Raw genomic sequence first — 25,212 nt, 5'->3', positions numbered from 1 at the left:
AAAAGAAGCTAAAATGTGGCAGCGCTTTATATTCACTTACATACCTTGTACAATGCTTTAATGCACCTTCTAACTTCTAGTTTTAAAATATAGCACCACACATCTGACCATCTAACCATTCATGGCACCCTCTGGAAGATATAACTTTTCCATAAGAAAATGCTCATTACATTTCATGTGCAGGAATCTTCTAATTTGACCGGATGTTTGGCCACCCTTCTCCCAAACTACTGATGTACATGTATCTAATGTTGCAACTTTTATGCAATATTATTGTACACAGAATGATATGATGTACAGTAGTCTCAAGTGTATCATATTGGGTTCTAGCTTGACCCTTGAAGCACATTAACTCCTGCAGGAAGATAAGTCTATTCCATTCAACTCTATAGTCTAAAGCAGAGACAGGCCTTGGGGGGGGGGGGATATTTTAAAATGATGTCTTCGTCAGGAAGTGATTTATTGGGTATCGAACAGAAAATAACTGGCCAACATGGAAAAATTTTGCTATACAAGCCAGTGCACAGTTGTTTGTATATTAGTTTTTGAATGTACAGAAAGCATAGTTTTTTGTTTAGAAAAAAAAAAAAAAAAAATCTGAGACTTCAAACACTACTATTCTAAATTGGTATACTGTATTGGCCCCAAATATGCTAGATATTCAAATATGGTCACCTTTGGTCAAAATTCTTAAACTGTTTTTATTACAACATTCAAGGAATTTTTCCTCATTGGGACATTCAGCTGCTTGTGTGTTCCTTAAAACTGTCTGGGAACAATTTGGAGAGTAAAGACCTCCAGGAAAGTACTTTCTGAAAACTTTCAATTATAGCGTTCTATAATTTGGGGCCTATATTGACTACAATGATCATTCAATGCAAGTTGTCGTTTCAACATCACAGCTAGAGAATTGACGGCTACCGTCAAACTTTCACTGTGCAGTACCACCATGTAAAAAATGTAATTGTAACATTCTTGTGTTTTCATGAAAAACAGAACCACCAGCTCTTCCAATGCCATTACGACCACTGCCACAGCTGTGGCGGCCTTCATCTTCATTGTCCGTCATAGTCACATTTAATTCTTGCAACATTCTTCTCAAATGTAACATTGATACATTTGGAATACTTTTAAATTAATATTGACAATTAACTAAAAAATAAATACCTACTCTTGTTTCTGATGATGTGTTAACTCAGCTGTGAACATCAGTAAACAGCACCTTACATCGTTTCCTTCTATATATATTTGTTTTATTATTTAAAAAAAAAATTAAAATAAATTATATTAATAATAAATTTAAATAAACTATATTAATAATGTATAAAGCAAGTTATTGAGCCAATATTCTTTCTACTCTTTAAAAAAATGTATGAATAATAATTATCATACTCAATATCATCAAACTTAATATCAACATTACAATGGTAGTCAAAATATCAAAGAAATAAAAAATTATATATGCAAATTCTAACTGAAGCAGGCAAGCACCATTTGGGTCTTCTTTGTACTTTACATGGTTTTACAAGACACCACAACAAAACATGCATTGATGAGGAAATTTGAAGAACAACATCAAACTAAAAAGTTTGGCAGAAACTTTTTGTTTCAAAAGAACCAATTAATTTTTCCAATTTGGTCAGATCAAATGGTGATTATCAAACTTTCAAAGACAAATGATGAGGAAGAAAAGATTTAATTTTTTAGCTTTGAAGGGATGAAGATTTGTAAGAAAAATAAAAAGCCTCTAGCTGTGCTGTTGGTGGATGTCATTCTTCTTAATATTAAAATTAAAATATAAACTGTTTTTGCCCTGTTAGCCAATTGTTTATCACTAAATCATACTGTAGGTAATTTAGCATTAAAATGAAAACCTTTACTCCAAAAACTTAATACATGAACTTTAATACTAGATGGGCTTTACCCAACAACTCATCTGATGCCAGATAATTGAGGAAAAAAAAGAAATAGATAAAACCAATGAGCACAAGATTTTGCTAAGCCAACTGTTGGTAAACTGTACTTCTATACACACTTGGTACAGTCAATTAAGGTTATGAATTAGTACTGAGGTAGTTAGTATTTCACAATTTCCTCAAAGTTTTATTTAGTTAGCCTAAATAAGCAGATATGCTGTACATTTCAGACATTGTTTAATGACAGGGATATTTTTATTTTACACCGTCTTTGGTGTTTTGTACGCATAGAAGGTATGCACCTACATCTAAAAGGCGATAAGGCATTGAAATTAACGTCATGGCATTAAGATGCTCACACATTCTTTAAAGTCCAATGTTTGAAATGCATAAAAACTGACAAATGTAAGCATTTCCTACCTAACTGATGTTTTTTTTTTTTTCTTAAACATGAAAAAGTTCAAAATGCAAATGTAAGCAAGGATTGTATTGGAATGAAGTATTGATGCTATTAAGCCATTTTACTCTAAATAAGTGAAAAATATTTAGTTTAGCTTCTAAGATGCAGGAGAGTGTTAAAGCATGGCTTAAGAAAGAATTTTAGACATCCTATGTCATAGTTCAAGAAAAAAGAACAATTTTAGTGACATTTCTACACATTTTTTTCTTGACACATGTTTAAAGCATTGTTCGTCATATGATTAGAGGCAATTATACTCTGATGTATTCCTATTTACATTTGAAGGGGTCACTTCTCTGAAAAACAAATTCAAGAAACAAAAACAACCTGATCTGCCACATATTAAAATTTAGTTTGATCTTCACAGGCCCAACAGCATTATCCTAATGTATTTTGGGGTATTTTTAAAAGTTTTTTCTTTAAAAATAAAGTTAACAAATTTGTCTTCACCCTCAGAGACTGTATGGTTTAAACCGGATAAAAAAGAATTGCAACACTGGCTGAAAGGTACATATTGGATATATACAGCTTTGCTTAAATAAATATTTAAACTGAACCCAGTTATGAAGAAACAATAAACTTTAATACTGTACTACAATATTTTAAAATATGGACGGCAACTTTTCAATATTGTGCAATTTTAAAGTATGTTCTCTAAACATAGCTGATCACTTGTCAAGTTACATATATGCAACCACACCAAGCTACCATTAACTTCAACCCCCCCCCCCAACAACCCCCACCACCACTCCACCTTACATTTAACATACCTTCCTTGTTTTGTTTTTCTTTCCTTTTTCAAATAAAATATAAATTTGTTAATAGGGTAATTTCATGATTATTGTTTACTACTAAGTTCACAACAACAACTCTACCATTATCAAATAACACCCCAACTCCCTCCCAATACCCCCTCCCAACCACGACCGATCATCCCTTTCGCTTATTTCATCTTTTTGTTTTTCAAATGAAATAGAGTTGTGGTTCATTTTAAGGCACTTTCCAGAAACAAGGTATAGTTTTGGTTTGATCACATTTAATGGATTGATCCTATGGAATGCAATTTTCAGCAAATAATAGAAATTTTGACTTTTGTTTCAAGGTAAAAGGGATTTTCCGCAAAGAAGAGATATCCCATGAAATATTAATCAAAAAAGTGTTATTATTAATATCTCCTTTCCCTTTCAGTTTTCACCCTCCAAAACTAAGAGCAATAAACTTGGACGGACTGCTTATACCAACTAAGCACTGACAACCTGTATTATCCTGGACTTCTTGTCGACTGGATCACTGGACAAGGTGAGGGCGCCCTTTATTTGATGTATATGATCTTGTGTGAGTTTCGACTGATGATATACTCTGACCCACAGTTCACCTGTTGAAAAAGAAATATTTAGAAATATTCGACATACCCAATTTTATCCCAATCCGTGGTCATTCTTGTTTGTGAAGGATACATGTGCAAACGAAAGGAACTCTTATGTTCAAGGACACACATTAACTTTTGTAAATACCATAACATTTATATTTAAAAAGTGATAATATTTCAATTAATAATTGTTTTCTCACATGTACATAATGTACTACTGTATTCTCTGTCACCAGACACCACTCTAAACATGGAAAGTTTCTGCTAAACAATTACTGTTATAAAATATGGAATAATCTCCCAACTGGTATAATTATATATTATATATATATGTTAGACATTCAAAATCATGTGCTTCATGTAGGTATCAATAATCAACTAAAGAGTTATCTAACTTCCAAGTACCGTGATTGATATTATTGTCAATTTTGTTTTGTACATTTTGTTTTTCTTTCTTACTTTGTTCTGTTATTTTCTTTCTTTTTCTTTAGGGTTACTAGCTTTGATAAACATTTTAATGTTTTTTCTAGGATCCTGTATACCATTACTGCACTGTTCTTGTATGTCTATGTATATGCGAAATATATTAACTGAACTAAACTGAACATAAACTTCCATACAGGTGTTTGGTACATACAATAAGTTGGCCAGCAAGTCTGTCATGATTTTACTGAGCCTCAAACCAAAAGACCCCAAAAAATGTCAGTGCACTACTGCTCCTACGGGGAGGCAAAGATTGGCCAGTACCCTCACAAGATACCCCCTGTGATAACCCATATTTTCACATCTCAAACACAGGAAAACAAAAACTAAGCACATGTGGGGAAATCTGTATAAACATGTACTGAAAGCAGGATGTGGCTCTGCATGAGGTCGTTAAAGCAGAGGAAATCTTTTTTCTAAATGGTGCATTCTGTGGCATATTTAGTCTATGAAGTAGGCCTTCGATTAGGTCTTCACATAGGTTTATGCTATTTATTATTCATTCTGTGGGGTTGGAATGAGGGATGTCAGCCCCCTTCCCTCCCCCACCCATGTCTTGGCAAGGATTATTTCATTTATTAATATATGGATAACATAACACCTTTAAGGACATATCAACTTAGTGATGTCCTGATTACACTGAAAAAAAAAAATGATGCCAGTATAATTATGTATGTATTCACCAACTATGCAAGTTTTGTTATGAAGCTTTCAATTTGAAGTAAATTCCAGGAATTGAGCCAATTAGGTGTATTTTACCAAGAGCTTTACAAATGCATGCTGTGCCAATACCATCTAAAATCTTTACATTCAGACCTTGGCTCATTTCTAATGCAGAAATTCTAGTTTCTACTTGCCTTCTTTTATATGTGATCCACGGCTAACATAGAGTCTAAGCCCAACTGTATGATCAATGGGGGCGCCCTCCTCTTCTCTTCCAGCCCCGAGTTCTTTTGCAACCACCGCGAGACTGATAGCGTCGATTTCGCTCACATAACCTGAAATGTAAAAATAAGAGAAATTCAAGGACTTAATGAGTCTAGGGAAGGGTGAAGATACGATGCATTTTGCACACAAAAATGGGTTTTTGTATCAGATTAAAAGTTGACCACCTTTGACCTCTGACCAAGGTTTCTGTATTAAGTTGCAAGTGAAAAGTTCCAAGGTAAGACAGTCCAGGTAAAAATTAAGCACACTAGTAAAGTTTGTTTTTGTTTTCTTTCAATATTTACATGCAATTTTCTATTCCCAAAATTGATATGTATCTCAATATGAAAATGAAACAGTCATTCACTTCCAGCCTAGTACTTGGGGTAAAGTTGGAACTCTATCCAATTCATGAACAATTAAGTGAAAACACTAGATTGGAACAAACCATTTTGAGGTCAGGTGTGCAACTAAGACACACTTGTTTGCTACAAGTTCACACACTGTACAAAATGTGACAATTTCAGAACTTATTAATACCTTGATGTAGGATATGCATGCAAGGAAGGCTTAGAATATATTCTTTTCATCGGTCAGAAATAATCTTTCCCCCCGGACTATCGTATAAAGCCCTGGTATTCAAACTGGGTGGGGGGGGGGTGAGGGGTACTACCATTGTTAGTACTAAAACTACTGCCAAAACTATTTTGTAGGATTGCCAAAAAATTTAGGGGGAAAAATTGCCAATATTTGTGGAAAGTATTTGGCGAAAAATCATGAACATTAATTGCTTCAAAAAAGTTGCAAAATATAAAACCATTTTGCAACTCATCTTGAACTATCCTCTTTGGGCCCTGTGGCCCATAAGGGGATAGAAATTTCAATTGCATTAGGTTGGTGCAGCTAAACTCCCTAATCACACTTCACAGAAATTAAGTCCAGCATGCCTAAGTTATCTTCAGTGTGAACCTCAAGACAATGACGATAGTTACATAAGACTATTTAAACAATCCTAACTAATCAAAGTTGTTACCATTACAACTGCAGGTATACACCAATAGCTCATGTTTGCCATCTTTGTATCTCTGATCAATTGTCTCTGGTCATGACTTAACCACATAGTATGATGTGTATCAAGTAGGGCTCTATTAGATAAGGCATGTACTCAGGGGGTGTGACTGAGCTCATACAAAAGTTAAAAAGGTAGTTATGATCAAGGTTTTAATTACTTCTGGGGGAAGATGCTTCCAACCCCCCCTCCCCCTCAACACTGAAGTCGGCTTCAAAGACTCCAGGGCCACAACTTCTCCATTTTAGTATCTATGGATGTGCTCCTGATTTTTTATGCTACTTGATCACTCAGTTAATATGGCAAATTCACATATATGTTATATTCCAAAGCCACAAAGGGGGGGGGGGGGGGGGGGGAGGGTTAGTTGTCTTCAATTACCATGGGAAAAATGAAATCACACCCAAACTTTTCTAATACTATAGGTTAACATATCTCATACAACAGATAACATTCATGAAAGCTTGTAAACCATTGACCTTTAGCTTTGACAAATTTGCTTGTTGATTCTAGTGGCTTCTTTGCTTTTTATTTTTCTTACCCAAAGACGTTCTGATTAATGCTGAAATGGTTTATACAATTCTGAACCATGCCCATAGCCAGGAATTCTGATTTGTGGGGAAGCACCAACAAACTAAGGATGGGAACAATTTTACATCTATGTGTCCTGTTACTTATGAACAGCCGTTATAGCCGATACACCGTTAAAGCTACACCATTATACATGTGGTGAAGCAAATAAAAAGTGTGTGGAAACCATTTGCCAAGCTTGTTAATTGGCTATATGAGTCACATGCCATAATATAGCAGATTTTACATGCTTTGTAATGGACAGCATGATCAGCACAGTACTGTACCCTGTACCAACATTGTAAAGCAAATCTATATTAGCAGGTTTGTTATACACGGGTTGTGATATAGTAGTCTGCATGGGGGTGGGGGCAGGGAGACATGGTCCCTGGTGCCCCAGCCTAGCTACGGGCATGGTCTAACCTAAAATACTATAATACTAACCTCCAGCTGTTGTCTTGATATCTGTAACATTTTCCGACTTGTCCAAAACTGACCAGATGTTATCTATATCGGTCAAATCAACGTCGACCAATCTTTGTGCGAGGGAAGGTTTCACCCCTTGAGCTATTACCATGTCTTTGAATTTTTCCAGAGCACTTCCATCATCTAGTACTGATTTCAGTTTACTTTCACCCTCCTCTATTGACTTAACGTGTCCCGAGGCAGCCATCAAATGACTCCCTAAAAGAATGAAATAATAAAAATTTAAAAAATTTGGTACAAAATAGTCATTACTTGACTGATTGATAAATCGATCAATTGATTCTGGACATCAAATGAATTCGCACTTACTTTTCCCTCAACTTGTATATAGATTTACTTCGCTCCTCTCTTACCTGTCTCCCACTCCATAATTGCACTTTCCTATCTACCTAACTACACATTTGGAAACGTTTTAGCACTGCGCTCTCGCTCCCTGGGCAACGCCCACTAATTCCTCTTTCCGGATCTACCACCTGGAAGTTACTACACGTGTATATATAGGTTTACTGTAGTAAAATTAAAAAAAAATAAAGAAGGAAAATAAAGATTGATTACCTAGAGCATAGACAAGCTCAAGCAGGTCGGGATCACCGTTTCCTTGAAGGCACTGTAGTGATTCAGCCACTTCAATGGCGTTGCCAATAGCACGACCAATCGGATTATCCATTTGGGTGATCAAGGCCACCATTTTCATACCCAAGGAAGACCCTGCATTGACCTTATATAAATCGAAGGAAGCAATCATAATATTAGTAATGATAATAATTATAAAAAAACCTGAACAAAGAATTGATCTTTGAATGCTCAGTAAAATCCAAAATCTACTGGGTAGGGAAGTTTATGAGCGACAAAATTAATATCCGCTCCAGTCCTTACCAACCAAATATTTCGGCACTGCCGCCCCCCCCCCCCCCCCGACCCCACATCCAAGACTTTTTCCACTTTCACCTCCTTCTGAATCTATCAGTTTAGTACAGCAGGTTACTAGGTACAAAGTTCTAAAGTAGATTGGAGACTGGTACCAGAAATACCGAGTAAAGTTATTTCTGGATTATCGGAACACGTCAGGGTCAGAGGTCGCACATGGATAATGATAACAAAGTTTCCTATATATTTGCTTTTAAATTGCCTTTAAAGTGTAGTTTCTGTAACATTAAATACAGTAGAGCAATGGTTTACAACCTTTTTGAAACCTCTATCCACAATGGCCTATCATCCATCTGACATCCTCCACCCCCCTCCCCACCCCTTAGGTTCTTATCTAGATGTAAAATAGTAATTAAACATGTTTGGAAATGGTTGACACAGGTCTGAGCCAAATAGAGCTACTTTCAGTTTGAATAATATTCTTTTCTGTCATTGCCAATACCAGTATCTGCCCCCACCATATACCAGCACCACCTCCCCCCCACCTTGGTGGGGGTCCTGATATGGCATACCTCAATGCCAGAAAATAATTTGTAGGTTCAGACCTAAACTGCAAATAACATGTATATGTTTGTAAACTTCTGGTGTTTTTTGTTTTCTTTCAAGAAGGGGGGAGGTGTTTGAGGGTATGGGGGGTGGGGGGTGAGTGAGATACTGATGAACCTCAAGCTTCCCTTCACTCAAGCAGACAAGTAGCCCTAAGTTTGCAGGGAATTGTTTTGGGAGGTGGGGGAGGTTAAAGACAGTGATTGTTTTTTAGGACTCCAAATGTACAATTCATTAATACCAACTTGTCAAAGCTCATTGTGAACTTGTTAATATCTGATTGCTAATTCAAAAGTGGTGACCTTTGAGAGAAAGATAAAACAACAGAACGGATGTGTCTTAATCACTTTGATCAGCTGCAATATTTTGAAAATTTTCATGCAATACTCAGAACGTTTGGTAATAGTTGTAACGTTCCAGATGATACAAAATGCTGGATCTTTAGGACAGGAAATAGTGTAAATTGATAGATTTTTATATGAATTACATACTGAAATGCAACCAGCTGGGTCATCAATTTGGTTTACAGCTTGCATGATAACAGAAACCAAAATTGATATGATATTTCTTTGTGCAAAAGTGAAACCTGATATTGCTCTAAGAATAAAACTCACGAGGATTTAAAACAAAACACAGAAGTTTTAAGTATATCATTATTGTTCATATACAGCTCAACAAATAAAAATGTGAAATGTTTGGTGAGATTGAAATAATGTGTATATTGGAAAAAACATTTCCATAATGTTTTTTTTTACAATAGCTAATTAATCATGGAATATATACTGATTAAGTAGGAACTAAGTTTACCATTTTCTCTGCTAGTTGTTTACTTGAATTAAAATCCTGCATAAAGGCCGCCTTCCCACATTTGACATCGAGGACCAAGGCATCCAAACTCTCGGCAGCCTTCTTAGACATGATGGATGCTGCGAGTGTGAGAAACAAACTTATGACATGGCAACTAGTGATTACAGAGATGGAATGAAAACTGACTCAAGGAATGTGGCGAACAGAACAGGTTAAACTAAAGTGAGGGGGGGAGGGGGGAAGGGTACACTTAACTGAGAAGGATAAGGGTGAAACTATACTGAAGAAGGGGAAGGGAAACTCACCTGGGAAGGGACGGGGGTACTAAACTGAGGAGGATAAGACGAAACTAAACTGAAGCGGGGAGGGGGGGTAAGGAGAAACTAAACTGAGGAGGGGAAGGGAACCTAAGCTGGGAAGGGGAGACTAAACTGAGGAAGATAAGGAGGAAATAAACTGAGGAAGGGGACGTTGAATTTACTAAACTGAGAAGGGGAAGGGAACCTCACCTGGTAAGGGAATATTAAACTGAAGAGGGGGGGGGGGGGGTAACTAACTGTCAATGGAAGTATAAACTTAACTGTGTAGCTGGGAAAGGATCAATTAACTGAGGGGAATGGTAACTTCGCTGAGTAGGGGAGGGATACTAAACTGAGGAAAGGGAGGGGAACTAAACTGAAGAAAGGGAGGGGAACTCAACTAAGGAGGGGGGCAGAGGAAGGGGTAAGAAAAAGGAGAGGAAGAGGAGGGATCATGTGGAGGAGGGGGGAAGGTACTGTATTTGCCAACAACATCTACACACATTTTCCATAATTTACTCACATGTGATCAATGGTATGGAGTTTACCGTGGCCGTGATATCCCTCACAGCGTACAATTTCTTGTCCGCTGGAACCAGGTTACCGGATTGGCCAATGATGAAGCATCCGACATCTCTAAGCATCTGGTTCATGTCCGACTGTTTGAAGTTGGTGACTTGAAAGTTCGGAATGGATTCTAATTTATCCAGAGTTCCCCCGGTATGTGCTAAACCTCGTCCTGATATCATTGGTACCTGTAAGACCAGAAAGCCACTTAATTAAGCCACATAATTATGATACACATGATTTTTTGGTTTTGAAACCCTTGTAAACATGTGCACCCTCACTAAACATTACATCAGATTCATGAAGAAAACTGCTCACGTCATCGAAACCACAATGCATTTTTGCAATCTGGTTACTTTTCTTATAGTTTTCTTCTAATTCTGAGGATAAGTAACATTGTTGAAATAGAATGTCTAGATAACCATTATAAAGTAGTGTTGTAGTGACAATGAAAACAGCTTATGTTTGGAATTACAAGACCTTTCTACGTAGTGCTCAACATCATTTTAACCATGGAGGTAAAAACTGTTTTACCTCCATGGTTTAACGGCTGAAAGAAAAACAGCATAAATGGATTGTTGCCATGTTGCACTTTTAGGGAAAGCACAAATATACAGTATCTAGAACTCAAAAGGGAAGTTCATTTTGGTCAAATATACGATTTGATTTCGGGTAAGTTTAACATGCCATTAATGAGCAATATTACCAAAAACAAGCCTCAGTTTCGTAACTGACATTCTCTGTTATTGAGTTTTAATTGATATTTAAATTTCATTAATTATGTGTAAATTGCTTACATGTTGACATTTCTTCTTTCAGTCTTCCATCATTGCATCATTCATGTAAGTCTATAAAATACTCCATATTTTGCACTATGATTTCACAAGTTATCATAAAAATTGTCAACAGTTTTCTGGTATGTGTATAGCGTACAGTATGTATGTATGTACGTATTTTAGATCCTCCTGCAAGCAGGAACTCGCGAAGAAGCCATCAATGGCTAATCAAAGCTGCAAGCTGACCGAAGTAAGTCTCTTAGATTCATATTTAACGTCCAAGATTATGAATTGTCAACAACTCTGTAACTGGACGACATATTAATCTTGGAGTGACTCGTTAATCTTGGAGTGACATTAATCTTGAAGTGATTATGATAGTAGAGCTACAGTATTTATTTATGTAAATATAATACAGGATTAAAACTTCCTAATTTTATAAGCATTTCAAGTGATACTTTTCTTGAAAAGCAACAGCTAAATTCTAGGTGTTATGATAGGACATTACGTGAATATCATAGCCCTGTGTGTGTTTCTAATATGGGAAGTATGTACTCATGAATGGTGCACCCTTATCCTCATTTTCTACTCTCTCATTGCTCCCTCCCATCCAACCCTACAAATCCTCCCTCACCCTCTTGTCTCCAGAATAAAAAATCATAAATAATCTTTTGTGAAGAAACACCCCTCTTGAAATTACTTGAAAATATTAATTTACTTATATTCCAAAGCTTTGACCACGCTATCGTATTAAGTTAATAAGTTCCATGAAGGCCATTTTAAATTTCCTGAGGTATCCCAACGATAGTTGGCAAAGCTGAACTTTACACCAGATGAAAGAAATACTATGTTGATTACCTTCAGTTATCAAACATGCTGGTGGAGGATGCTGTCAATATTTACTGTGGATAAGTTGTACTAGGTTTTTAATAAGTATATGCATGGCAAAAGGCAATTGATATAACTGCTTTTATATATGTGTGATAGCCATTAGGCCTGTGTCACTCATAAAGAGTTTGCAAGCTATTTCATACACACATATATTACACCAAAGCTGAAGGCAGACATTTTTTATCAAAGTATCTCAGAACTGAAGCATAAATTAAGGACGACCAAACGTCCCCCCCCACTTTCTGGGGACAGTCCCTAGATTTCACGTCCCCCCCAGAATAAAAGTGTCCCCACTGCCTGTAATTCATGTATGTGAAAAGCATTAATGTTGTATTTTGTGATTCATCAGAAGAGTTGATGTGCAATCACAAGTTCTGCAGGGTGCCCAGAACAATAAAGCAGCCAAGATTGTCACTCGCACAGAAATAATTCCTCCACATCACTCCCTGTTGCACAACAGCTTCATCGGTTGCCCGAGTCTCAGTACCGTGTTGACTTAAAACTTCTGCAAATTACTTAACGACGTTCTCAATTGTCTTGCTCCATCTTATCTTTGCGAATTAATCCAGCCAGATATGATGTTTCCCCGTTCCCTTTGTTCGTTTTCGCTGAATCTTCTTAACAGACCGAAATGGAATCTCTTTGCATCTGGTCGTCGTCGTCATCGATTGTTCTCTGTTTACAGCGCCTGAACTTTGGAACGTACAGTACTTCATCCCACTGACCATTAAATCAGCTCTATAAATATCAACACTTTAAAGGGTGACTTAAGACCTATCTGTCCTCAAGAGCATAGGCGTAGGAGCCCAATTTGATTTGGGGGTATGTAACAACTTGTCTGAAAAATATAACCAAAATTTTTCACGCGTTTTCAACATGTTAATGTGCATACATCATATAGGCATGCATAGGTTATTACATCGCGTGCCAATAACATACAATTATTTGCCATGTTATTTATTACCCTTCCATATTGGTTAGAATTATTGGGGAAGTCGTTACAATAATAATATCAGTTTAACCATTGAAAAACACATTGCAAATTATTTTTCTTTTAGTAGGTGCCCGAAAAATTCTCAGCATATTGCCCAAGTTTTCAAAAACTTTTTTGGTTGGTCTGCAGCCCCCCCCCCCCAGCCCCAACGCCTCCTACGCCTATGCTCAAGAGCATATTCTTGACTCTAAACACCACTGATCATTTGCTTGACTTAGGATGTAAAGGAGCTTCTAAATTTCTTATGTACAGTATGTAAGATTGATTGATTCCAGTTACCTTTGAACAAGTTTTTGGGATTGGATGTTTTATTTTTATAAATTACTTGTTTCTGTATCAGGACTGTATAAACTTGGTCATTTGACCATCAATCCTTGACACAGAGAACCACCAAAGTAGTACTAAGAGGCCCTGAAGATACCTGTCTTTAAATGTATAGTAGGTATTTGCCATTGATGTCAAAATGACCTGGTAGGGAAGAGGAGGAGGGGATGGGAGGGAGGGGGGAGATGGGGAGGGGAGGGGAGGTTCAACAACAACATCATGTGCACAGATCTCCTGCAAAAGATACTGTCACCTTCAGTTAGCATATATGGTCTAAATGAAAAGAATAGAACTTTCCCATGTCCATCCCATTGAGTTGTCTGTTAAACTAACCCTTGCAACGTATACGAGAAAATTTTGGACGGGTACAGAACCGACAGAAAATATGATTTTGGGTTTGCCCTCGCATTTTTCTTTCGGTGCTTAAAACTTTGATTAAATTAGAACCTACCTGATGACAATTAAATATTAAATTTTTACAAATGAAAATCTGTAAAAGTACCTTCAGTCCACAAGCAGCAAGAGCTGGAGCGAGAGGCAAGCTAATCTTATCTCCTACACCACCTGTGGAATGTTTATCGACCAGATGACCTTTGAACTCTGCAGGCCATTGCAAGATATCCCCGCTGTGCATCATAGCCTCTGTCATCCAAGAAATTTCTTCGGAAGAGAAACCCTTCAGGTAAGACGCCATCAGCCATGCTCCTGGAAATGTCGACCAGATATGGCAATTTGCAGGCATTCATACTCACAAAATTAAAAATGAAATTGTTTAAAAGAGAAGTCAATATGGTATAGCAAAGCTCTTTTGTACTTCACTGCAGTAACAATCTTGAACAATGGTAATTATCGACGGTCATTGATTTGAACCCTACAGAGGCCTGCTGAGGGTACAAAATTGGGTTGTTCATTTAAAGGCAGAATTGCTCATGCAGTCATACTCGTGAAGGAGAAAGAATGTCAAAGTGATAGAATTGTTTACAACTGGAAGCTCGATCTTGTTCTTAATTTGCAACAAAACCTGATTTTTCAGTGAAAGACGAATTGGGAAGAAGGGATAAAAAAACAAATTAACAAATTATAATATGAAAAGTACAGTCTTCAAGACTTGGCCAAAAATTGGACTATAATAGTTACTTATAATTTCCCAATATATATGTAAGTTATATGTTCCAATTCAGTACAAAATATTGCTGGTCTGTCACCGTGCTCAAAATATCTCTTCAGTAATGAAATTTTGGTAATAACCCAGCTTGGTTGATCAGCTATGTGCTTGTTAATTTATATGTGTTGCATAGTTAATTTAATTATGTCTAGATATATACAGCACCAACTATATTGGCCAATAAATAAGTTTGTAATGCTAGTCACCCAAAGTAAAGGTCATGCTGTACTTTCTAGACAAATATTGCATAGCTCAACAAAGCCTCTATTGCAGGGGTTCCCTAACTGGGGTGCATGAAGCCCCAGGGGGTGCGTGAGTCCATCCCAGGGATTCGTGAGACGTTTCTGAAAGTCAAAACTAGAATACTGTTTGTTGAACTAAAATCTGATATACCATATAATTTAGTAATGTACAAAAGTCATACCTATCGAAAAACAGGAGCATCTCTTTCATCGTGTGTGATGGGTGATGCGTGATACAATTCGTGATCTGATCTTGAAGTTTCCCAAATAAATATTTGTTCATCTCTTGTTTTTATTCATTACAATATTACACTATGAACTTGATCTTTTACAAAGCACTGTTATGCGGCGTATTATAGTATTATATTAACTCAGATCGTGTCTCGTAAAGTTGGGGATTCTTGGACAACTCTGACATCCACAGGGGGTTCGTGGGGGAATAAAGTTAGGGAAACCCTGCTGTACAGTTAACAAACTAAATTAATGAGACAAAAAGCTTCAAGCTTAATTACTTTGCCGAGTTGAAAATTGAATTTATGTCGGCCCCACATGGGTATACTGTATGGGCTAGCTATCCTGTGCCATCATGATTACACCTACATCTAGTTCCATGTAGCATTTTTCATCCGATACAAAGTACGGTATTAACGTATCGTCCTACCAATCTGGGCGTCGGTAAAAGATCCTCCTTCCAGCTCGGATACTTCCCTGATGAACCATTCCATCTCCTTCTTTGTCATTCCTTCCCCGTCTCTCTTCTTCTGGATAATTTTACTGGGTACATACGGATCCGACAGACCTTTAGTGCAACCATTTGTTACTTCCGAGTTCTTTACCAAATCAACGTCGGCCATTATCAAGGCTCTGAAAGTAACAACCAGAAAAAAGCACAAATGGGCTTCAATTTTTTCTTCAAAGTTTGTGACATTTTTGAGCAAGATGATCTAAACTACTGTACGGTATGAAAGTTTCCCGAAAGGTAATGATGGTGGTTATCGAAGAACTTAGCATACATAGACTACGGATGTGTGACCTGATTAATTCACTTTGGAGTACAACGTTTCTGTATGCTGCTATGTTGAACAATCTAACCGTAATATTAATGACCGACTTTGAGATCCGCATTATAGTCATTGCCGTCTTTGCAATCTGCAGTCCCACTCACAAATTTGCAAGGTCGATAAGAGTGACTTCATAGTTCTTACTTTTGGGAAACCAAAAGGACTATATATACTGTAGCATCCTCTCATCTTTGTGATATATATTCTACTGGAAATAGGTGTTTTTTCCTTGGAACTTAGACTTGCCACCGATCTACTCCTTATTGTGAAGCCACAACTTTCATTATTTCTGTCTACCCCCCTTTTTTTTGTTTATATCATTTATATCTTCCCTGGCAGGACCACTTTACATTTTGGACTTCTGAAGATCTTGCCGTTGACAGTCAAGAGGCGGGGTAAATAGTGATTTTTGGTGAGTAGCTGTTTAATTGACTAAGTACTGTATTAATAATATCCCCCATAATACCTTAACTACTATTCCACCAAAGTTTAACAAGTCAAGCAAAAGGATTTCCTGCACTTATCCAGATCTACACAATTAAACGAGCTCGTTTAATCAGCTTTTAACACTCAAGTAGGACTTTGTGTTTACAAGATAAGCAGACATTGAGTGTAATGATGACCTCAATAAATGGTGCTTTACTTCCTAAGTACCCTTACTCAAGATCATATGGCTTGTTATATCTGGTTTGATTAAACCTTTATATGGCCATAAATTTGATACACTCTCTCGTGAGACATTTAAACACCAACTGCCATAAAATGTGATACATGTAGCAATATTCAGCCACATAAATATTTGGAGGATACTCCAGATATCCATAAAGGCCACATAAAGCTAGCATCTATGTAACTTTATAAACATCAGTGTGTATATAGGCCATAGATAGCTAGAGTCTACAGTATGTACTTTATAAACCTCAGTGTGGTTATTGGCCACATAGAGCTAGAGTCTGTAACTTTACATCAGTGTGGATACTGGCCACATAAAGCTAGAGTCTATATAACTTTATAAACATCAGTGTGGATATTGGCCACATAAAGCCAGAGTCTATGTAACTTTATAAACATCAGTGTGGATATTGGCCACATAAAGCCAGAGTCTATGTAACTTTATAAACATCAGTGTGGATATTGGCCATAAAATGTCAGAATTGGTGTAACTTTATTGATATAAAGTTCCAGATATAGCCATATATTTGTTTTGATATGGCCATTATAAAACCTGATACCCAACTTTACTTATTCTAGTGTTATCCATATATCTCTGTTTTGATATGGCCTTATTTATTTCCAGAAGCTAATATTTTTGTAGCTTCATTTATTAATTTCCTCATATATTCATACATCACTTTTCATGTGCCATATAAAGCCTGATGAAATTTTATTTACTGTATAATGGCCGGTTGTATAAACCATATATAAATTGTTTTAAGAGTTATTTCCAGATAATATCCAAATATTAGTTTTAAATCTTAAAACTTCAAGGATAATGGAGACGGTGATCGAGGCACTCTAGAAAGAGCTTGAATTAATTTTAAAAATTGTTTTCGTATACTCAAATTGGAGGTTATATTAATAACCTTTGAAGGTAGTCAGTATATAGGCCTCAAATTATAGCATGCTATAATTGCTAGAAGTTTTCAAAAAGTACTTTCCTGGAGGTCTGTACTCTCCAAATTGTTCTCAGACACTTTTAATGACACAGACACACAAGATGACTGAATGTCCCAGTGAGGAACATTTTCCCGAAGATTGTAATAAAAACGGTTTAAGGATTTTGACCAAAGTTGACCATATTTGAATATCTAGCATATCTTGGGCAATACAGTATACCTTCAAGCAGCCATGAATAGAGTTGGGGTGGGGGGAGGGTGGGTCAAGAAGCACAGCTCTGGCTTTATAATTTGCACCATCATATTTGTATTTGTAATTTTTTTTTTTTTTTTTTTGTAGTAAATATTTTGCTCAGATAGCTAAAGGCATTGGTATCCTAGGAAGGCTGAAGAATGTGCTCCCTAGAGATACTCTGCATACTGTACAATCTATATCTTACTTTTAATCTACCCCCCACCTTAGCTACTGTATGATTAATTGGTCTAGTGCTAGTCGTTCTCAACTCAACAGGCTAAATGTTCTACATATCAGACACACTACTTTTTCCAAACCATTTATTCAAGTCACTGAAACTTCCTGACATAACAAATGCCAGTATTGCAACTTTCACCTACTGATCCCTTCACGACCTTTTACCTGATTACTTCTCAAACTTCTGTTGACACAACTTCTCAATCCATGGCCACAATACTCGAGAGTCTACATTCCTGCATCAAGACACCATCCAAACTTCTTCACAATATAACACTCTCCAAAACCATGCAATCAGGCTCTGGAATTTCCCTTATGATGTAACCGCTAAGTCAAGCATTCAATCTTTTAGAAGAACCATCTTGCGTTGTTTTGTTGACAGCTACTAAGTGCAAGCCCAATTCTTGTTTTCATTGCTGTAATTGGATTGATCTTCTAGAATGTAATTGTTACATGTCTCCTTATAAATATCAACTTGCTGTTAAGTTATCATGGGAGGGGAAGGGGAGGGGGTTTAATGAGTGGATGGGGGTGTTTCCATTTTTCTACTTTGTGGTTTAAACCTAGCTGTCTCTTTTCTGCTAGTCTTCGTAGTTGTTCATTTTCTCCATGTTTTTGTGTATTGCATACAGGATGCACATCTTCAAGCCCCTGCCGGGTTTCTGTGCACTTCCTTACACCTCATGTATGTACAATTTCTGTAATTACAATTTGCGTTGTGTTGAATCTGTTGTGTTTATACGTGACGTGATAAACCAAACAAAAGAAACGAAACCATTAACAAGCTAAAGCTTTTAAAGAGCTGGCTTAACTGCTTTTCAATAGCAAGTCTTCCATGAATTTAAGAATACACTCTGGAGAAAGCTACCTTGTGCATTAGCATATTATTGGGCTGAGAACTGTGAATTTATTACCTTGACTTGCATTTAAAAAAAAGGTAAATTAATGCACTTGAAAAGTGTACCATGCATGTTTATATTAGGCCTATTAATGCAACACAGTAGCCTACTGTACTACAGTAGTTTGTATATATCTATATTATCTTAATAAATAAAATAAAAATAAAATAAAACTGTTAGCAAACTGCTTATCCACTAGAGAGCCTGTGTAATAGAATGTGTAAAAGTAAGTTGGCCTGACGTTTCGATCCTAGCAGGATCTTCTTCAGAGGCTAAATGACAAGTAACAGTAACAGAAGGGACAAAAACACGCAGAGAATACAGACAGGTTAATGAGAACGGTGATTATCTATATTATCTTGGCAACCTTCCCCTTTGCTCTCTTTATTGTTTGTTCAGATTTGAATTCATTTATTTATAAATTTCAATTCTAATGATTCTAACACTTTAAGTATAGTTAACAATCATGATGTTTCAGCAGATTAATTATATGCTGCCCAACGATGCCATATCTGGTGTGTAAATTTAAATGCGTTAATTTTTTTTTCTACCTCCGCAGGGTATATATACAGTAGTTTGCACACATACACTTTGTAACCTTGTCAAAAAATAAACAGAAAGCTATGATCAAGCTTCCCTTTCATAGTGTAAAAGTAAAATATCACTAACCTTCACTTTCTGCTGGCTGTTTTCTACAATTCCTTGTTTGTCAGTAATTCTGTTACTTTAAGAAGTCACTCTCTGTTAACTTGCACTGCAAAGCCACTACTGGTATAGTACTGTATCTACAACGAGATAATGAATCACCGATCAGAGAAACAGACAAGTTTAAGCATTAATACTACTACAGTACTCAGGGTTCTGTTTGCTTGGATGATTACAGCAAGGTCGGTCGCCGGCCATAAATGGAAATGCTGGTTGATAGGCTGTCTGCATGAAACAATGGTAACATGTTTCTCAACAAGGTTGAATTCCTTTTCAAATGGTTTACTAAGTACTGCCAAACTTGCATGTTTTAACAGGCAATCCTCTTAAAGGGACATTAACAATTTATTGATCCCAGGTGTGTATTTTGTCTGTCTGTCTGTCTGTCTGTCTGACCTTTCTTTAAAGTTGTTTCCTCACCAAGCAAAGTTTACATCCACCCTACAGAGACGGGTTGCAGCAGGGCTATAGTTGTGCGTCTGTGTGTATGGCTGATGATCACTGGTAGAGTAGGTACTCGGTTTGGACACATCATCTCTGCTGCGCACCTGTTGTAAATATTTGCTAGACAAGTTTGATATGTATATTACAACTGGAAGCTAGGCAGCTGACCTAATACAGCAGTAAGTTATGCTGGATATTGACTTAACCACATCACAGTTGTCTTACCCCAATTTTACAATGGTATAGACTTATATTCAGATACTTCTACTAATAAACTAAGCTATTCTTCTTTCAAGGGAAAACTTATTCATTCCTAGTCTATCATTTTTATTCTTTAAGGATACCCGAGATCAAAGATCAACAAGTGGAGAATGACAAACCAAATATGATGGGTCTTTGATGAGCTCATCATTCTTGTAAAGAGAGTGGAATTTTTTTTGTTTATAAACTGTGTATATAAACACAGTGGGGGAGTGTATGTGGGTGTGTAGCAGGTGTGTGGATTAACTGGCCTGGAGTATTGTAGGGCAAGCTGCCAACTATTGTTATCTGGTGACCTTTTCTGTCTGTATCAACTTACTTCTGTGCACAGAACAATCTGACATGACAAATGATGGTTTAATCTGTTCATGTATGAACTACTGACAATATACCGTGACTATACTAATATGATTATCTGTCAGATATATGCAAAGCTTCACTTTAATTCATTCTTTCTAATTCATTCTTCTAATTCAGACTTTCTGATTCATTCTTTCTGTTTCATTAATTCTCATTTCTTTCTAATTCATTCTTCCTAATTCATTCTTCTAATTCAGACTTTCTGATTCATTTTTTTCTCATTTATTCTTTCTCATTCATTCATTCATTCTTTCTCATTCATTCTTTAGATTTATTCTTTCTAAATTTATTCTTTCTAAATTTCTTCATTCTAATTCATTCTTTCTCATTCATTTTTTCTAATTCTTTCTGATTCAATCTTTCTGATTTATTCTTTCTAAATTCATGCTTTCTTAATTCCTTCATTCTAATTCATTTTTTCTAATTCATTCTTTCTTTCTCTTTCTCATTCTTTCTAATTCTTTCTAATTCTGTCATTCTTTCTAATTGTGATATAAATACTCTAACAGTCATTAGTTGTCCCAAACTATGCTAGAAAGACAAATAATGGTCTCCCTAATGATCAGATTTCAACATTAAGTATTAAAATGATGGTAGAAGTTAAAATTGTTCTTCTTTCATTAATTGACCAACTAAGATAAGTTTTTACTCTGGAATTCCCTGCTGTTTATATGTCTGAGCATATAAATACTGTATAGAGAGTCAGGAAACTACCCAGCTTCAGCAAATTTAAATTGGAAACATCTTTTTTAAAGGTAGTCAGTATAGGCCCCAAATTATAACCTGCTATAATTGCTAAAAGTTTTCAAAAAGTATTTCCCTGGAGGTCTTTCCTCTCCAAATTGTTCTCAGACATTTAGACTGAATGTCCAAGTGAGGACAATTTCCTCGAAGGTTGTAATCAAAACAGATCAAGAATTTTGACCAAAGGTGACCATATTTGAATATCTAGCATATTTGGGGCCAATACAACATACCTATAAACTTGGGAAATACTGCAGACAACATTTAAGGGACTGGCTGACTGATATTACTGTCACAATTGTAATAACCAGTGCATTATTGGGCGGGGATGGGGGGGGGGGTATAGTGACAGGTGCACCACTTTCAGCCAGGTTTCATTTCTCACATTCTAGCAGCGGTATATTTGAGAATACTTTATTATCTCAAGCGTAATAATACTAAACATATGATTGCTAAAATTGCCTTCTTAGATAACCCACAGTTGGCAACAGTTTTGAAATGTTTTTTTAGATTAGTTGCTCACTATTATGGCCCCATTTACATTCGACTGTGACCACGGTTTTGAACCCCTAGCCAGCCTCCATGTTAAATCTGTCACGTAAATGCCATTCATTCCCCAGTGCCAAGCTTTTAAAACATCAAAAGTGGTGACCTTAACTTCCATCATTGTTTCTTGAAAGCAGGTAGTTTGATACATTGTCCGTACAGCGGTAGGCCTCGTGACAGCTTATCATCTATACATGACATATAATGCTTTCTTTCCTTAATCCTTGTAGTATTATTAAGAAAAACCTCAACATCCTGTTCGGTGATAATGAGTGCCGGTCATAATCCTAGCCGCACAGGGTCATATACTGTACCTAGCACAAGGTCTTATGTCAATCTGCGAGGTTCAATTTATTCAGTTTAATGAGAAAAACGTACCGATTGCAGGGCGGTCTGGTTCATAATGTACTGTCAAGGCTTCCTCCTATGACTGTAACTCTGTGCATTGTTTTTCCAAGAATTTTTTTAATGATTTTATCATGCATACACCTCTAAATGAGCAAACAAAGAGTATGTATGTGGAGTGGCAACATTTCTACCAGACAATTAATTCATAATATTATGTAGACATTACTGGTATATACTGACTGAGTTTTACTGTGTTTTTACTGCCTCATCTACAGTAGAAGTCTGTGACTATTTTACTGCGATACCCTGTTATTGATCGAAGATCTCTTTTTATCCAAAAGATTTTTATAGTATGATGATATATATATGCATGTTGATAAAAATAGTTGAGCAGAACCAGACAGTTGTTGCAAGAATGCATACTACACTGTACCATTGCAAGCATTATACCTTTGCACCTACTGTAATTAGCTTTAATTGTCAGCTAATTTTTGTCAGTATTTGAGGGCTGCTCTGGAAAACGTTGCTCCTGCACTGAACAGGACTACCCTCAGTAAAGATGACAATAATTAAAAAATGAAATTAATAAAAAAAAAGTAAATACAAAATACATGGGTAATGCTCTTAATGGTCTGCTCAACCCATAGTACCTATTTAAAGAGATACACTATATCAAAGCCCATTTTAGTAGGCATATCATCAGCCAAATAAGGCCTGCATGCTTACTGCAGATAACATCACCGGCCATGTCAACCAGATCTAAATCTATTTCTTTTGCATGTATTCAACGTCATGTAGTTAATTGTCAACCGTCATAAGATAAGTAAAGTAAATAAGAATTAATCCAGTGCACGGGCAGTTTTAATCTCTTTTACGGAAACCAGTGGGTTTTTTTTAAACTTATTGGGTGAGCAACACTTGATTTTCTGAACTTCTTTGATTTCAAAATTGTTTTTTCAAAACATTGCAAACGCTATACTTTATGGGGGCATAAAACGTTAGCAGCTTAGCAACAGTTTATGGCTACCATCACTTATCACAAATATGTTTCTGAGAACTTTTTTAGTTTTTTATGACATGAAGTTGAAAAGGGACAGGGTGCACACCGAATGCAACCCCCCCCCTCCCCCTTCCCCGGATCCCTATCTGGAGTACAATGTTATGTAATAATCAGTGGTATATATGTCATGTTACATGGCAATACATGGACAACACCAATAAACTGCATTTGTTGCTAGGCCTATTTGAAATGATCTTGCAATATATTCTGTATTTTTCAACCTGAGAATTATTTAAAATAAAATAAAATTCAAATTATCTCAGACTAAATAATATTGTTCCAACATTAAAGTATTTTGAGATCATTTCATACCTGGATGATATGTCAGAATGTACAGGAAAATTACTTCCTTCATGAGAAAGTTCGAACATCGATGGAAATTCAGATCAATTTTAAGTCATTTATTATTACTCTTGAAATCCCTCTCCTGCTAATCCCTGGCTTAAGTATGAAGTTGGGGTGCGATCCCACCAGTTACATATGGTAGGTATGCACGGTACTGTTATACTTCTGTATGGCACCTCTCCTAAACCCCCACCCCCCTCCCCCACCACCTCCCAGCATACAAAAATATAGTTTGCCACAAGCTAATTAAGGGCTGGATATCTCAGTTGATAAAGAATTTGGTTTATGACCCTGATGTCCCTGGATAGAATCCAGTTAGACTAGGCAAAAATTTGAAGTGTACAGAATCCAATTCTGGCCAACATTGTTTTGAATGTTAGCCAAATATAAAAAAAAAAAAAGCGCTCTCATGAAAAGTTTGTGTCAAAAAGTTTCCCAGTCAAATTTCCCATGTTCATTTACAGAACTTGAATGATAAATACAGATATAAAACTGTATGGTTTGAGAGCTACAGAATCTAAGGGATATTTGTAACTTTATGTCCATTATTTAATTGCTTCTTTTTCTTTTCTCCACAAATATGATGCGACTATAAGCCAAGAATTATTGTCTCTCTGTGTGCATGGATATTTGACTCCCCCTGCACATCAAACCTGCTGGGTGTAGGCTACAACATTTTGAGTCTTTCATCCAAGGAATTAAGTTTGCAGGTACAAAAACAAGGGGTCAGGAGGGACACACGTGAGCCAATCAATTACCCTGGGCAATCAATTGTCTGCTGTGACCTTCATCAGCCTGTAGGTTATTTCCCCAACAAAATGCTAGGGTTAAACTTGCATGGAAACAACCCTGGAGAGATTGTCAACATCTGGGGCCTACCATGGAGCTATAAACAGATAGCTCCATGGGCCTACCAAACATTTTGACCTACAGTATATAGGAATTGTTACTCTAGCCCACATGATGGCCACACAGTAATATTACTGCATAGCCATCGTGGAAACGCCTGTGTTCAAGTGGAGGCCTGATAACAACTTGATAATACAGAGTTCCCTTTCGAACTAGTTATGCTCTTTACTACAAAATCGTTAATCGAGATTTTGCCGTCAGCTTTTCAACATGTTCCCGTGACTTGCATAGTATGACATGCAGTGTTTACATTAGACACAATACGAGAAAAGAATGAAATCTGACGTACCTTTTTAGACCAGAATTAACATTTCAAGTTAGGTAAAGTACAGCGCTGCCTAAAATTATGCAATGGATCGTTCTGATTTCTTTCTTGTTGGTCTTTGACTTTGAAAAAGTAGGCTAATGATGAGTGCATAATTAATGAGCAATGCAGTACCAAAATATCATGTCCCAACGAACTCAAGTTCATAGTAGTACGGCTTCGTCTTAACACGAATGATAACTGTTTGGTTCTGAAGTGAAAAAGTTCGTCAGTCGGTTATGTTGTGGTTCTGTTTATTGTGTAACAACATCTGTGTAGAAGTAACGAAATAATTATACTAGCCACAGCGTGAGGCTTAT

General features: G+C 36.5%; 2 protein-coding genes across 10 annotated transcripts in view; one reads left to right on the top strand and one right to left on the bottom strand.

Annotated features, from left to right (window-relative positions):
* LOC139966454 (phosphonoacetaldehyde hydrolase-like) overlaps positions 1–25,212 on the top strand; it is a 38,507-nt gene that overhangs the window by 744 nt on the left and 12,551 nt on the right. The window contains exon 2 of one of the 3 annotated variants that reach the window (XM_071969506.1): positions 3,565–3,675. The gene's annotated coding sequence lies outside the window, so the exon portion shown is untranslated. Of the gene's footprint in view, positions 1–3,549; positions 3,676–16,270; positions 16,292–25,212 lie in introns of those variants that run through there. The other 2 variants (XM_071969490.1, XM_071969497.1) reach the window with 2 other exon arrangements.
* Positions 583–25,166, bottom strand: LOC139966426 (pyrimidine-nucleoside phosphorylase-like). Of its 7 annotated transcripts, XM_071969450.1 has the most exons (12): positions 24,878–25,166; positions 19,992–20,119; positions 19,536–19,651; positions 18,133–18,383; positions 15,480–15,682; positions 13,914–14,116; positions 10,383–10,614; positions 9,561–9,679; positions 7,836–7,998; positions 7,239–7,478; positions 5,086–5,226; positions 583–3,751 (listed from the first exon to the last, which is right to left on the bottom strand). In XM_071969450.1, the coding sequence occupies exons 5-12, from the start codon at positions 15,670–15,672 to the stop codon at positions 3,618–3,620; spliced, it is 1,425 nt and encodes a 474-aa protein (XP_071825551.1). In that variant the 5' UTR covers positions 15,673–15,682; positions 18,133–18,383; positions 19,536–19,651; positions 19,992–20,119; positions 24,878–25,166; the 3' UTR covers positions 583–3,617. The 7 variants fall into 7 exon arrangements, with proteins under 7 accessions (XP_071825551.1, XP_071825541.1, XP_071825525.1 ...); XM_071969440.1 differs by lacking the exon at positions 19,992–20,119; XM_071969424.1 differs by lacking the exon at positions 18,133–18,383 and having other exon boundaries at positions 19,968–20,119; positions 24,878–25,163.

Source organism: Apostichopus japonicus, chromosome 1 (genome assembly GCF_037975245.1).
Source record: "Apostichopus japonicus isolate 1M-3 chromosome 1, ASM3797524v1, whole genome shotgun sequence".
In the NCBI taxonomy this organism is placed as follows: Eukaryota; Metazoa; Echinodermata; class Holothuroidea; order Aspidochirotida; family Stichopodidae; genus Apostichopus; species Apostichopus japonicus.
This window is presented reverse-complemented; position numbering and strand designations above follow the sequence as displayed.

What these genes read in the sequence shown, in the direction of transcription:
- LOC139966426 (XM_071969450.1), bottom strand. Translation starts at nt 15,672, where the DNA reads ATGGCCGACGTTGATTTGGTAAAGAACTCGGAAGTAACAAATGGTTGC. An exon ending in TTTTACCGACGCCCAGATTG is followed by an intron (nt 14,117 to 15,479) that starts GTAGGACGATAC and finishes CGACATTTCCAG; the next exon opens with GAGCATGGCTGATGGCGTCT. An exon ending in TGAGCTTGTCTATGCTCTAG is followed by an intron (nt 7,479 to 7,835) that starts GTAATCAATCTT and finishes TCATTCTTTTAG; the next exon opens with GGAGTCATTTGATGGCTGCC.